General features: G+C 42.2%; 1 protein-coding gene across 1 annotated transcript; it reads left to right on the top strand.

Annotated features, from left to right (window-relative positions):
* The first annotated feature begins 5,014 nt into the window (after window positions 1–5,014).
* On the top strand, window positions 5,015–8,629 carry GDF2 (growth differentiation factor 2). The gene is made up of 2 exons (XM_026110255.2): window positions 5,015–5,529; window positions 7,256–8,629. The coding sequence occupies exons 1-2, from the start codon at window positions 5,184–5,186 to the stop codon at window positions 8,194–8,196; spliced, it is 1,287 nt and encodes a 428-aa protein (XP_025966040.2). The 5' UTR covers window positions 5,015–5,183; the 3' UTR covers window positions 8,197–8,629.
* The last annotated feature ends 7,679 nt before the right edge of the window (window positions 8,630–16,308 follow it).

Below are 16,308 nucleotides of genomic sequence, written 5' to 3'. Positions count from 1 at the left end.
TTTTGTAAATTATACTTTATATCCTCTAGTTTGTTACATGCTTTTAACTAAAGCTAATAAATTAAAGGTACAGTAGTATTTAAATATAGTTGAAATGTCTTTCTACAATCCACTTGGTTACATTCTGTTAATTAGATGGAAACATGTAAATGCATGTTAAGCTTGTCATAATGAACATCAATAGATTAAAGCCAGAAGGGAATATTATGCTCATCTTGACTGACCTCCCACACAGCACAGATCAAAGAGCCTTGCCCAGTAGTTTCTGCGTCATGGCTGAAACTTCTGTTTTGAGCTTGGGAATATCTTTGAAAAAAATGCATAAATTTGCCTTTAAAGATTTCAAGTGACAGACTATCTCTACTGGACTACAAGTAGTCATTCTAATAGTTAGTCATCTTTGTTAAGATATAGTGGCTTATTCCTAATCTGAATTTGTTGAGCTTTAGCTTCAATTCACTTGATCTTTTCTAACCTGTTTCTATTAGATCCCTTTTTGTCTAATATCCAAAATACTTCTCCTGTGTATTTTTAGTGCATACAGCAGGCTCAAATTACATCTTGGCTAAGAATTAATAGATACTTTGATTTCTTACTATTCCAAGCCTCAAAACAATTTCTCATGGCTTTTTTCTGATTTGTTCCAGAACTTTCAATCACTTTTTTCTTCTCCCCAACAATGAACATCAGAACAGGACACAGTATTTGGCAGTGGAGCCATCAGAAGTCTTTACAGAAATAAATGTGCTTCCCTCCATCTCATGTGTAATCTTCTCTGATACAGCCACAATAGTCCTCTTAACTACAGCACTCTTCCCAGAGCTCATGTTCCACTGCTGCGACTGTCAGTTATCCTCCTCGGTGCCACAGCATGCCAGCACACACTGACCATGCTCTGCTCCATTTTCATCCACATGCTGTACAATAGCATAGGACAACTAGGGGCAGAACAAACTGCTGAAGTCTATGAGGTAGCATGGAGCACAAGATGGGGAGAATTTACCCTTCAAGGAGCAGTCTAACCTTCTGCACTACCTTGCCCGATTAAAGTTGTGTTGTTAGGGGAAGGATACTACGCACACTACCCTCTGACGTGAATGACTTTACTGTGAAGGCTCCTATTCTGCTAAGGCACTAGCTAACTAGGTAACTGCCACCAATATTCCATTTTCATGTGGTAACGATTCCCAGCCAGCAGACATATGTACATGTGGCACATCTTGCTAAGCCACATAAAACCAAAATTCAGTGTGTACAGAAGTATCTGTGTCTGCACAGTCACTCTGTCTGCAGTTCTTCCTGCTTCCTCCTAAACACCTCTCAGTAAGCAGATAGCTCTGAGGCACCTTGTAATAACTGCCAGTTGGAGAAAGGAAAGAAAGGTCATGGATCCAGGCAGGCATTTCTTCTTCTCCCAAATCGCTAGTGATTTGCAAAGGAACTACCAGGACAGACCTTTGTGTACTGCTGCTATGAAAGAGCTTTCTTGTAGGGTCTTGTGTTCTTTTCATAGTTATAGACTCAACTAAGGTTGAAAGAGTAATACTAATGCAAAAAAGAGTTTAAAAGTTCTCAGAAATTCATCATTTATTCCTAGAGTACACCCACAAGTATAAAAATTTTTAAAAATTTTAAACCGTTGTCATTTCTGTCCTCTATGAAGGAGAGGTCTAGTTTTGCTCCCACTTAACATCAGCTCTGAATAAAATGACTAGTAGCTTAGTGTAATAGCCTGGTCTATTGCATTTTGTTTTCTTTAGGGAATCTTTTTTAAATCCTGAACTACTCCTTGAGCACAGAGTCGCTTTCCAAGGTGTGCTCAGGCAAGCAGTTAGGAATACCGTCCCTTGATCTGTAATAAGGCCTATAGGATGTAAGGGAAAATGCTACTCCTACACACAACAGGGAACCTATAAAACCCCTAAAGGTCTAATCTGCATTTAAAAGTATTGTTGACATAACCATGTCATTTAGCATGGGGAAAAACAAAATTATACCCATAAGTGGCATAGCTATTCCGGCTTCCCTTACTATACAAGCAGGACAGTTCTCTTATTTGCAATGTTTATTTTATTCAGAAAAACAGTGTAACTTAGAGAAGCAAAAGAAACTCATGTTTGTCACCAGGCAGGTTTTCTGGTTTAGATGTACCAGTCAATCCTTTAATGTGGACAGGGCCTTAACCATTATTTGTTTAGAAGCAGCTACTACTTCCTGGAGCTTTGATATTTGGATGTCTAACCTGTGCCTTTATAAAAGGAACCTTTGCATTTAATCCATTTAAATTGTTTTCAAAATGACACAAATGCAGATGCAAGACAGTGATATCCTTACTCTCTTGCTTCCTCTCTTCCAACAGCTCTTTTGTTTTCTAGGAGCATCCTATAAACCGTTCACCCCAAAGTGCATGTTACTAAGTAAAGTTACTACAGACAAGCACTTAAATTAGCAAGTCAAAAAAATTCCACTAAATAATGCTAAAAGAATTGAGGGTATATTAATATAGGATGATTAAAGATGGAAAAAAACAGCAAAACAGCTGATACTAGCCAGCAAAGTATTATGGAAAGCTGTTTTTCTAATACAAAATCAGTTTCATTCTTTGATGTCACAGTTTAATTGCCAAAGGTAACTACAGTAGCTAGAATGTACTTAAGTTCTTGCGGAGTACTTTAACCCAATTGTACGAGGCAGCATAATTAAAAGAGATCACCGGGCAATATTAATATATCTGTGTAACACATGAATTAAGAACTGTCTCACTGACAAATCTCAAAGAGCAGCTTTCAAAAGGGAACTATCACTGAATGAAGCTGTTCATTGCAGAGTTTCTGCAAAGCTGACAGTTGGCCTGACACTATTTGACATCTTCATATATAAACTGGAAGTCAATATACAATAACCCAAACGGCATTTGCAGAAGACACTGTTTAAGAGAGAGGTATTCGTATAGAGCACTACATCCAGCTGCACTCTAGTTAATCAAAATCCATTTTAAGGTAGACAAATGCAGAGCTTGGTACCTGGGCACAAGGAATGGAGGCTGTTCCTACTGAGCAGAAGACTATGACCTTGAAAGCCGTAACTCTTAAAACAATTTGGGTGGGTGTTTTAGACTTACAGTGCAACATGAGCGTCCAGAGTGATGCTATGTAAAGAGCTAATGAAGGCTTTGAAAAGATAAACAGTGGAGTAGTGAACCACAGAAGAAAAGGAGATTTCATTTCTACATGTGGCACCAGTGGAGTGTCACTAGAAAACTATGTATAGCCCTAGTGTTCACCTTTTCAAAAAGATATTGAAACTCTAGAAGAGTCACAAAAAGAGAAACAAAAAACAGAGAAAATGTCTTATAGCACATGACTTAAAAAGCACAGTCTGTTTATTTTATCAGAAAGCAAACTGAGAGGCAACTTGATTACAGTGTACAAGTACTTTGATGGGGAGAAAATGCCAGCACTATGAGGCTCCTTCAGCTGGCAGGAAATACAAGAACTAGTGTCTAGCAGGTGAAGCCAGGCACAATGAAATAATAAGTGAGGCACTATTTTCTTCAAGTGGCAGTGAAAATCTTTTAGAATAAGTGCCAAGAAATTTGAAGAAATCCTCCATTTTTGTGATATCTTCACATAAATCCTGGAGACCTTTACAAAAGGTATGTTTTAACCACACAAAAGTAATGGGTAGGAAATTACTTGGGTAGAGGTAGGAAATACAAAGCCCTGGAGAGAAATACAACCACCTTGCTATTCAGGAGATTAGGATCAATGCCAAATAGTCCTTTCTGACCTTACACCATAGACACATAGTTTACCAGAATCTGGGATCCCAGTTGTCACTTGAACAGACACAGGAGTATTTAAACAGCATGGGTTCACTTTAAGCACTCTGTATGCACTTCTATAAAACTGCAGAATGACCAGTGCTGAAACAGACAGGACAAAATCTTTTCTGTATCTTTGCAACGAGGTATTTTTGTAATGTAAGAGCTCATAATACCATTCTGACCTCACAGCACATAGACAATATGGATTTGGCTCTGCTTAGAAAGAATGATGCACTTACAGTTCAGACAAAACACTTAAGTATCACTGGATTAATTCATAACAGGTTCACTAAGATAAACAAAAAGTAGTATTTTTGCCTATAAATAAACCAGAGGGTTTCTTTCTTGTATCATGAGAAATTTTGTCAGTCTTGTATTTTTGTCTTGGCCCGTACTTCACACAGATAAGAGTACCTCTGTAGATAATCTTCCATATCTTCATATAGACCTTTTACTTTCCATATAGGCTTAGAAGGCTTACTTCTGTCTTCATTCTGAGATCACTGTAATAACAACTGTCTGTTCTTGGACTGAATTGACCAACAATCTCATATACAAGAATATATGAAATATATTACATAAGATACTATAAAAATAAGACTTACTTCCCATCGACCAAAGGAATCAAACTGCAAATGGACAAGCCTGCAAACAACATGAAGCAAACTTGACACAAAACAGATATTTCACTGTGTACAAATAATAGCTCTTTGCTGATAAACGGAAAGAAATTTTAAGGTTGTTTGTACTGTCATGAGATCATGTCTTGCAGAATCACAGGCCTCCATCAAATGATTGGGAATTTTCTGACGGTATGTGAAGGGACTGTAACAAAGATTTGTGAGGTGTTATTCACAAACAGCTGATAGAGTAATTTTGTTCTAAACCTCAATTTTCTAGTCCTGACAAAAATAGTGTAATCCTTCACGTCCCTAAGAAAGCTTCTCCCTGTGTTGGCAAGGAAATGACAAAAGACTGTAATTAAGCAATGATGACCCTAAAGTGAAATGTGGATTCTTTACAATATACAATGTCCTTCCCACCAGCCATATGTGTTTGTCAGATGTTTACAGAATCTTCATTAACTAAGAGCTTTGCTAGATAACAGAAGCTAAAGCATGGCATCAATGACTCAGATAAGGGCAAGTGTACAACCAATCTGCTTGACAACTGACAAGAGGCTGGGGTTTGAAGCAGACTGCAAAAAGAACTCAAGACAGTGATTTGCAAAGGGCATCCCTGATCCCAGTTGTTTGCCTTCCATCTACTTCCCTCTGCCTATAATGAAACAAGAGTTTTAATCACCTAAAATATAATTGTCCTCTTGTCTCTTCATCAGAAAGTAAATATAGAAGAAATGCACTATTTCGGGGTATTAGCTGCAGTGTCCATTTTCAACATCATTGCCTGTTTGACAAGAGGTAAGCCTTTGAAAGACTGGGACAAGTTACCAGCTATGGGAAAGTCTGATACACACTTTCATGATCCTGGGGAAGTGGAAGATGAGACCCATTTCAACTTTAAATCTTTCCTGGAGAATATGAAGATGGATTTACTAAGGAGTTTGAATTTATCAAGGGTCCCCTCACAAGAGAAGACCAAAGAAGAACCACCACAGTTCATGATTGATTTATACAACAGATATGCTGCAGACAAGTCTTCCATCCCTGCATCCAATATTGTGAGGAGCTTCAGCACTGAAGGTAGGAGAAGTCCTAAATATGTAGACTAGAATTTTTTAAAAAGTACATGAACAGGAGGTACTCAGATTCTTTTGCAATTCAGAGGGAATCAAGTTCCTAACTCCCACAGATTCTTTAGAAATAAAATAGATTAAAATCTTGGATTGCAGTCTTGCTCCATAGTTTCTTCCAATCTTTAAAAAATACGATTATCTTTAGTTTTCTTCTTTGGTATTTTTAACATACAATATCCCTTTCTCAAATGCATCAACTGAGACAGTGCACGGAGTAACAAGGTTTAGATGAATTGTGTTTCCCAAAAGGTAGAGATTTGGGACTGAGTTTTAACGTTAGAATGGTGATTTTGATCACCTGTAACTGAGAATTTCACACTAGAAAGCTCTTCTTTCTGGTGAGTTCCTCTCATCCTTTAAAAACACTCCATTCAACTGTGAAATGTGTCCCTGGATCCAAACAAGGAACATTAGTGTTCCCCCAAAATTCTCATGCCTGCAGATTTAGATAGAAAGGAGTTTTCAAGCTTGTCTCAACTAAAACGAAAATCAAGATCTCTGTCTGTATAACATTAAAAAAAAATTAAAGCTCTATCACAAGAAGCAATAAAAAAGTTTTAAGTAAATGCGATCCTTGTGACAGAAATGAAATAGGTAAAATCAAAGCTCCTGTTTATTTAAAAAACAGACACACACAAGCAACAGCACTACAGTGATCTCCACGTTCCCAAATTAGTGCCCCCAATCCTGAACTGGAAAGAAACCGTAACACTACAAATTAAGAGTACAATTCCCATATCCCACTCTCCTCTCAGACTGCTTTAGTGGGTAAACACTGTGAAGAAGTGCCAACGTTAGCCAATTAAAACTGCCCTAAAACCCAATGACGATAGAGTAATTGTCTTACATTGACTGCCAAACAGCCATCAGTCAATGATGATTTTTAAACACTACTGATCTGATATTCCAGCAAAACAACTGTCTCTCCCAAGGCAGAATTGCTGGTAGTGCACATACTTTTGGAGAAAAAAACCCTGCATAAGCCCAGTGAGTCTTGCCTGGAACTCACTGGGACCTAGACATGAAAGGTTGTTTATCACCAAGTCCCATTTTAGACCATGAAGCTTCAAATTTGGGTTTTTCAAAAGTTTTTCTATTTCCTCTAACTCCCAGTAATCCAAGCTGTTTTCAAAGTTATTGAAAGACAACAACAAAAGCCTCAGCACAGCTAATTCTTAGAAAGAGATAATTAGATACATACTGTACTTCTCTGTACAGAGGGATCCTTCTCCATTGGGAGGGCAGTTCACCCGATAGCATGGCGATAAATGTGGGAAATTTATAGCTTTTTTAGGAATTCTTCCTGTTAAAATCTCTTTAGAAAATTGCTAAATCTAAATACTCCCCAGATGCCTTATTTATGTGCCTTCTACTCACCAGGGTCCCCCACAGCTTGTTCTGGGCAGACTCGTTATGCTTCCCTCCACTCATCCTCATGCTCACCTGACTATGCAGACACGAAGAAACACTTCCAACACCAGGGAGCCCCTTTTGGACTTTGCACTCCCTACCCCTGAAACCCTGGCTAGAAGTCATTTTTGGTTTTTTGTTTTTTTTAATGCTGGGTAGCCCTGGTCTTGTTTTACTCCCCAAATGCGTCCTGTGTCTTTCAAGATCAAGCTACTTGGGCAGTCAGAAGCACTGTAACCACATGTTTTAATTTCCTATTGCAGATGTTGTTTCTTTAGCTTCACCAGAAGAAAATCCATTTCAGAAACACATCTTGCTCTTCAACATCTCTATTCCACGATATGAGGAAATCACCAGAGCTGAACTGAGAATTTATATCTCCTGTCACAGGGAAGTTGGGTCTCTATCTAGACTGGAAGGCAACATGGTCATTTATGATGTTCTAGATGGAGACCACTGGGAAAATCCAGAAAGTACCAAATCTTTCCTTGTCTCCCAGGATATCCAGGAATGTGGCTGGGAGATGTTTGAAGTGTCCAGTGCTGTGAAAAGATGGGTCAGGGCAGACAAACCGAAGACTAAAAACAAGCTGGAGGTTGTTATAGAGAGCAAAGCTCTGGGTGGTTTCACTTGTGGGAAGCTGGATATCAGTGTTACCCCTGACACTAAAAATCTGCCCCTGTTAATAGTGTTCTCCAATGATCGCAGCAATGGGACAAAAGAGACCAAAGTGGAGCTCCGGGAGATGATTGTTCATGAACAAGGAAGCGTGCTAAAGAAGTTAGCAAAGAACAACACTCTGCATGAAGAGGAAGAAGCAGGAGAGGAAAAGGCCATCACTAGGCCCCACCAGCATTCCTCCAGAAGCAAAAGAAGCATCAGAGCCAACCACTGCCGGAGAACTTCCCTCCATGTGAACTTTGAAGAGATCGGCTGGGATTCCTGGATCATTGCGCCCAAAGATTATGAGGCTTTTGAGTGTAAAGGAGGTTGCTTCTTCCCTCTGACAGATAATGTTACCCCAACAAAACATGCTATTGTCCAAACTCTGGTGCACCTCCAAAACCCAAAGAAAGCTTCCAAGGCCTGTTGTGTTCCAACCAAATTGGATTCAATCTCCATTCTTTATAAGGATGATGCTGGGGTGCCCACTCTGATATATAACTATGAAGGGATGAAAGTGGCAGAGTGTGGTTGCAGGTAGTATACAAGGCAGCATCTCTGAGAATAACAGACCCTTTTCTGCTCTGTGTAAATCTGTACATTAGTGATGTAAATGAAAATTCTTGCAAACAAGGTTTGGGGCAGGGCAGGAGGCTGGTTGTTTTTGTTGCTGCTGCTTGTTGTTGCTGCTGCTGCTTGTTTTAAAGGAAAATCGATGTTTAAAGAATGGCAATCTTTGTAAATACCCATTATATATCATGGCAAAGTGAATACTGGATTAAAATATTGTGAGATTGAAAGAAATATACATTATTTGATAACCGACAGTGATACAATCTTAATTGCTTATATGTACTTTCCTGTTAAATCAGTTCCATTCAGGTCACAAACTAAAGGATTTTCAAAGCAGACTGTGGGATCTAGAATGTCCTGTAAATGTTTAATAGGTATTGAAATGTAATTCTCTCAGCCAGCTCTGACATTTTCAACCTCTGTAAAACTCACTAAACTGAATTTACAGTGCATGGTAAAGCCAGGGGTCTAAATCCTGCAAGCATTTTCTCATGTCAGTAATCACAGAGGCTTTTACAGATCATTTTAATGCAGATTATTTACTCCTAAAAGTGAAGGTTTGCAATATTCAAAACAGTTGAGACACTCGATCTTACTTCATTCCCAAGTTTCCTTCTGTGGGTAGCAGGTGCCTTGGTTTCTGCTTTCTTATCCTCAATGTCCCTATTTTTACCCCTTTATGGCACATACTTGAATGATAAAAAGTGCAGCCTTCCGCTTCTAAGACACTGTTTCCTAGGAGGAACAGCGGCCCTTATCTCTGCACAAAGATAAAGAGCCACTTTGACCTACTGCATATTCTTAGTATTTCTTTGCAAGAACATGCAGTCAAACGACGTTCAGCCTTAGAAGCTGCATCCTAACAACAGTGGGGGTTGGCAGTGCTCAGCACTTGTGAAAAAACAGGCTGCTTATTTAGAAGCCTAAATATGGTCTTTGGAGTCTGACGCTGGGCTCCCCATTTTTTTTAATTTCTTCTTAGGAAAAACTTTATTTCACATACAAAACTGTTTTTCCCCTTAGAAGTTTGAGAACAACTGAAAACTCCTATCTGTGTTCTGCAAGACTTACACTGCTGTATGGTAAATACAGTATCATACAATAGTCCTCCTGACTTCAGTTGTATTTTTGCTCACCAAGAGCCCCATCCTTCCTGCAATTAAAGTAAGCATCCTTTGATTTTAATGAAGGTTTTGACTGTACAAGAACAGATGAAGCATTTTGTGTTGGCTTCAAGCAACAAGTGTAAATGCTGTACAATGCAATCATATTGCATCTCATTTCTACCACTCCACCTTGCACAAAAAAGGAAAAAATTTATCAGAGAAGACTTTTGATCCAAACCGACAACAAACTATACCTCTGTTCAAAATGGTGAAGAATACTGATGAGGCAAAAATCTCAACAGTAGCTTAATATATAGCAAGCAACACAATTTAAATGGATACATATGTTTTAAATTAGCGCAGCCTGTGGGCAAGACGAATTCATTTGGCATGAATAGTTCAGCCTGAAATCTAATATGCAGTTTATTTACTATTGTTAACTTAATACAGAGCAATTCACAGGTGAGTGTGAGCAAGGCGGTTGTAATTCCATCAAGAACTGGTGGTGACATCATAAGCCATGAGAACAAAGCACAATTCACCTTGGCCTTGGCCTTATTTATAGCCTTTTTGTTCAGAAGTGGGCTACAACTGGATCAGATCAAAAATCTGGTTCCATGCAAACCCTATCCATCCATAACTGCCTGTCATTAACCTCTTAAGCTTCCAGTAATAGGTCGTCTTATTTTACCACTTCCCACTGGCTTCTGCCATCTTACAGTTGTTATTATGCCTTCCCCCTTTCAGAACCACTTGTATTCTTTTCCTGTTTCACTGGTGTCTCGTGAGCTCATGATATTTTGGCATAATTTCCCCTCTTCTTCAAGTAACAGAAACAACAAAACAAGCACTCGGCATGATCACATTTGAAAAGTTATTCACTCATACGCCAAGGTAATTGTAGCTGTGTGCCCTTAAGTCATCTAAACACAAGGTCCTAGTTATATTCTGACTTCACTGAATAAAGGACTTTGTCCATAATCACATAAAAAAGTGGGAAAGGGGAAACACCAGTACCCACACGTTCACAGAGAGAAATTCTCAAGAATCAATGTTTCCTTTTTCCATACTCTGCAGTCAAATGTTGATCTTTATTTCCCAAGCTTACATGGAAAAGAAAAAAAAAAACCAAAGCCAATCAGAACCAAAAGCTATCAGAATTCCAGAGAAGCTCTACAGATCTCTTCCCAGAACTGTAGTACATATCCCTTTTGTATTTCAACAAAAAAAATCAACTGCTCTTCCAACCAGCTCTAATGATCACACTCCCATAGGCTTAACATTTTGGTTGGTACAGCAGTAAAATGAAACATGAATCTTTCCATAGGGTGATGATCAAGGTCAAGAGGAAATGGGAACCCAATAGTGAGTACAGATACATACATGTGTGTATGTATCTGTATACCTACAGCATGGCTGAGGTTTGTGACAAATTGATGTTTGGTTTAGCAGCTTGATTTATGTAGTTCTGACCATTTGATTTTAAACAATTGCTCAGGTTCCTTACGTCTCATAGTTTAACTGCTTTGGGACACAAAGAATCAGCCAAATAGCCAAAAAGCGCTAGAAATTGTACAGGTGGCAAAAAAACAAGCAAAACACCTTGCCCCCTCTGCCCCACTTCAAGACAGGCCCCATGAGACACTGAGAAAAGCAGCCTGCTGCTATTAAGGAGCAGGTTGGGGCTTGCGCATTGTCCAGCAGATGTAAAGTTAAAAATGAAATATCCTTGTTTAACACAAACACACGACTGGAGCATGCCCTTACACTCAGGCTGGTTAGCTGTGTATCAGCCCTGTAACATTAGGATCACCAGCTGACCTCACGGCCAATTTTAAGGCTGCCCTTTAGCACTTCAGTCCTAGTATATATGATCAAGCTAATGAAAGCCAGTCAGGACACATAACCATCGTTATTTTACATAGTTTTCTATCTTGTCTGTGTACCCAACAGGCACAATATCCTCTGATCCGATCCACTGCTCTGTGTCATGTCCAAACACAGAATAGTAGGTGTCGCTTATCACTTGACAGCATCACAACACCAAGTCGATCACTGGCAGTCAAAAGACCACCATTTCTGATATTCTTTGCCACAGGTTAAGAGCCAATGACAGCATGGGGATCTGAAATTTCACAGCAGCTCAGCAATGTGGAAGTGTTTAGCTGGTATCCGCTCAGATTTGAGCTGGGTAGATCTAGACAACACAGAAATGCTGACCCGGAATTGCCAATTCAAAAAATTCAAAACAACAAGTTTCAGATAACCCCACAGGTTATCATCTCAGACACAACCGTGCACTAACACAGTTACACTGCTCCCAGACCATAGCTCTCCTCAGAGCCTGGCCAGTACAACCATGCCGCACATGGGCCCATGTACACATACGAAGTTAATTCCAGGAGGTATCAACACTTCACGACAGCTCCCCATTTGCAGGAATGATTCCAAGTTTGTTACTACAGAGAAAACTGGAAGGGTACAGAAGGAAACACTGAGCAAGCTGATAAAGCCAACAAGCCACAAGGAACAGTGTCTGCTAGGCAAGACCCCATCCCCAAACACCTTCACAACAGCTCTCTCAGACCCCTCTAGCTGCTCTGAAAGGCTAACAGGACCCTGTGTCAGAGTCTTCACCTCCTTCTCCCCACATTAACTCCCTGACTTACCAGTTGCTGTCCGTTTAGTACAGACAAAACCAGTGCAGGTCTCTCTGAAGTCTCTTGAGAGTGAGGCTCTCAGAAAGTGCTGCAGCCCGTCTGCAGGGCAGGAGGCTCTAGCTGGAGTCACTCTTTGAGGCTCAAATCTCCTCCCTGCTGCCTCCGTGCTGCCCGAGGCCTCCATGCTGCCTCACAGACCTCTTCGGACTCTCTTTGGCCTTCAGCTATGTCCCATCTTCACGTGGCCTCAGCACCATCTCTGGGTGCATGCAGCCTCCGCCCTGCCTCAGCGCTGTCTCTGGGCCGCATGCGGCCTCCACCCTGCCTCAGTGCCGTCTCTGGGCTGCATGCCGTCCTCTGCACAGCGTCAGCACCGTCAGTGCCATCTCTGGGTACGTGCAGCCTCTGCCCTGCCTCAGCACCATCTCTGGGCTGCGTGCTGTCCTCTGCACAGTGCCAGTGCCATCAGCACCATCTCTGAGTGCGTGCAGCGTCTGCTCAGCCTCAGCACCACCTCTGCGCTCTCTGCCGTCCTTTGTGGCCTCAGTGCTGTCTCTGGCCACGTGCGGCCTCAGCACCGCCGCTGGGTGCGTGCAGCCTCCGCTCAACCTCAGCGCTGCCTTGGGCTGCAAGCGCCCTCCGCCCTGCCTCAGCACTGCCTCTGAGCTGTGTGCAGCCTCCGCTCAACCTCAGCACCACCTCTGGGCTGCATGCGGCCTCTGCCCTGCCCGGTGCCGTCTCTGGCCGCGTGCGGCCTCCGCACGGCCCGACCTCCGCGTGCCCTCGGCAGCGGCATCCGTTAGGGCCGCGCCACCCTCGGGGCCTCGCGCCGCGGCGCCCCGCAGCGCCCCGCCCTGCCTGCTGCGGGCCGCGCCGCGCCCCGGCCGCCCAGCACAGCGGCCCCTGCTGCCCCCTGCTGCCCCCTGCTGCCCCCTGCTGCCCCCTGCTGCCCCCTGCTGCCCCCTGCTGCCCCCTGCTGCCGCAGCCGTCCCGGCGCGTCCCGGCGCCTCCGCGCGGGCTCCGCGCCGGGGGGGGGGGCGCCGCCCCCAAGGCGGCTCTGGTCCTTTTCCGTCCTCTGTCTCCCTCAGAGCTTCCTGTGGGTGGTCAGTCGTGCCCAGGGCCCTCCCACAGTTACTAGTAGAGATTTCACTCCATAGCACATCAGCTCTGTGGTGATTTTTTGGGGTGAGGACTACTGGCACACATAGGCTTTGTGCTAGCGGACAAGAACTCCTTAGAAGCGATAAAAAATTAACCAGGGAAGGGGCTTCTTGGGGTTGCCTTGGCTGAGCTGTAACTTTGCTCAGAGCAGCCATCTTGCCAGGCTCATCTGGTGCAGTTCATCCATGTTTTTGTAGGCCAGCAGGAAGAGTGAAGCCTCACTACATTTAAGGCACCATTTTGAAGTAAACACCCCCAGCCATCACATGTACACAAAATCTGACCTGTCCAGCCCTTTCCCGCCCCCCCGGCCAATGTTACCCGCCAGCAGCCGGCCTGCTGCGGCGGCCTGCCCTCACCAGCCTGCCCGGCCGCGCCGCGCGCCCGGGTCTCCACAGCCACCATCAGCTTGGGCGCGCGAGGAGGCCTCCCAGCAGAGCGGCTTCAGAGGAGCCCTGGGAAACGAGAGCGTTCAAGACGCCGCTGGCAGGTCTGCCGGGACGCCCTGGGCACCTTCACCCTGTGTCGGCACCGCGGATCCCAGCGCCGGCACCTGTGTGAGCCGGCGTTGGAGCTGGCCAGGTTTCGGCAGCACGCTCACCGGGCACCGGTTTGGCAGCAGCTGTTTGTGAAGCCTGGCGGCTGAACGGAGGCTACTGTGAGTTACTGCAATTCCCCTTTTTTTCTAATAATGCACTTAGGGAAGAAGACCACTTGATGCAGTATTTAATATTCACTGTTTATTACTGGCTCACTCTGGTGCACCATGCTGAGCAAACAGGTAGGTTGACCAGAAATGTAGGATCTAGGGGATACCAGCAATATGACATGAAGCACATCATATCCCAGTTCTCCAAGGACCGCACATCAATAAAGACATAATTTCCCCTGTCTGTTGAAAAATTACTTGCCAAAAGTCAAAACTATGTTCCTAAATTACTTCAGTCTGGATAGCTGCAATGCGTTTATCCAAAGCCCTCCTGAATCTTTTGCTTACCAAGAATATGGTAGTTCAACTGTTTGGCAGAGGTGGTCAATGTGAGTTTATTACAGCTGTGTTCTGCGAGCTGTGATGACTTCCCAGCTGCTCCTGATTGTAGCATGAATCCTGGCTGAAAGTGGAGCTGTTTCAGAAATGCAATATACATTTTCCACTCTCAACCCCCATTTTTCAGTAAAAATGTAAATTGTTTTCTCATTCTTTTCTTCCTTCTTTTTTTTTTTTTTTTTTTTGCTCACTGTAAAAAGAGAAAGAAAAGGAAAAGGAAAGGAAGGGAAGGGAAGGAAAAAGGAAAGGAGGAATATTAATGAAAGAAAATCAAAATCCAACACATTTTGGATTTAAGTTTTCCTCATAAAAAATGTAATCATTAAAGTATTCATTTGCAGTGCGATTCTCATTTTCATAAAATCGAGAGCTTAAAATATTAAAAAAAGTTTTGAAAGAAAACGTCAAACAGCTTTACTTTTGATCCATACAGGTTTGTACAGCATGAGAACTAAAAGCCTTAGGGACAATCTCCCCATACACCGCTAGTGGAAGAGATTTTGCTGGAAAAGACCTAACCTTACCTCTTTTAGCCTGCGTGTTATAAAGTAATCTAAAGGAGATATTATTATTCATTATTTGTATTACCAAGGGGCCTAGAAAGCCTAGTCAGGGACAAGGTTCCCTTTGTGCCAAACATTGCAAGAACAAGAACAGAAAAGACAGTCTTAGGCCATACCTATGTGATCCAGTCATGCTCGGCGCAGACAGCCATGAAGTAGCACTGACCCAGACTTGTACGTCTATAAAAGGCAGTGGAGGTTTGTCTAGAAATACTTACCAAGTCCTGGAAGCATTAAATTCTTCATTAGCGTAGTCCTGTGCTTGAGCTAACAAACCCTGCCTCTAGGTATTTAGGAGCCCACCTGATCTTTTCTCAGAACTGGCTGATACTTTCATCCGTCTGGTGAGGGATTTAAAACGCTGTCCCATTTTTGGCATTTAATTTGGTACCATGGCACTCTATATTTCTGTAAATTGTCCATTTAACCATTTTTTTGTAGTCTCATGAAAACAAATATCGCCTTTACATAATTTCTAATTCTTACATATAATTTAAAATACAGTTGCATTAAGAGGCTGTTTTAAATCGAAAAGTACTTTGTTTCCAGATTTCACCATTATCCTGTTGGTATAGCTTGTGAACTCAGGAATCATTTCCAGTAGTGAAAAAACTGCTCTTGCTGCCACCTTCAGGTGGACCTCTTGCTACTGCAGTTTGTCAGTGCTCAAATTGGTCCACCTGACCCTGGTGAGGGAGTGAAGAGATCACCTACACATGAGAACAACAGTAGTACTGGGGGAGTTGCAGAATATTTAATCTCACTGTTGTGGAAGCTTTTGAATATGTGAGCTCTGAAACGCAGACCACGCATACAGACTAGTGTGAGAAAGATAAAAGAAAATACCACTTTCCTGAATATGTGAGAAGTTCATATGCACAGGAAGTCAGAAAATGAAATACTTGTGGATAGATTTTAAAGGAACATAAATGTTATGAACTATAAAAGCTATAGCTGGGCAGGAGATATTGAGTTCAGCTCAAAACTAATATCAAAATCAGAATTTGGGGTGGGTTATATTAGAAATTAGACTTGACTGTAGGGTTACATTCTGAATCTGGATACTGAGGTTTCAGTGAACAGACTTCGCACTGAACAATGTATTTGAGAAAAATGAAGGTTGTATCTAACAAGAAAGGAGTAAGTACATAGTCATTTTCCAAAGCTTGAAGTATCCACACCACATAAGGAAGGTTTCTCACCTTCTAACACTATCAAGCATAAAGAATTTCAAAGGTAAAAGTGAGCGATGTAGATGCCATTGGATTCAGGGAAAGAGAAGTCACACAAGAGGGAACAGATCCAGTGTAGAAAAATAGTATTCCAATATTCTAGTTTTAAACTCATACATGTTGGGAAAAGCATTTATTTTACATTTATGTTGTGAAATGACTTATGTTTCTGTGTGCTAGTGACAAACTGCAATAGCAAGAGACATCAGGGAGAACATGTTTTTGAACTTCAGGAATAACACAGGCTGATATTAGGGTTAGGGATAGGGTTAGGAGAGAGAAAAGGTGCAGAGACTGATCTGGAGTGGGG

The sequence above is a fragment of the Dromaius novaehollandiae genome, chromosome 6 (assembly GCF_036370855.1).
Source record: "Dromaius novaehollandiae isolate bDroNov1 chromosome 6, bDroNov1.hap1, whole genome shotgun sequence".
Lineage (NCBI taxonomy): Eukaryota > Metazoa > Chordata > Aves > Casuariiformes > Dromaiidae > Dromaius > Dromaius novaehollandiae.
This window is presented reverse-complemented; position numbering and strand designations above follow the sequence as displayed.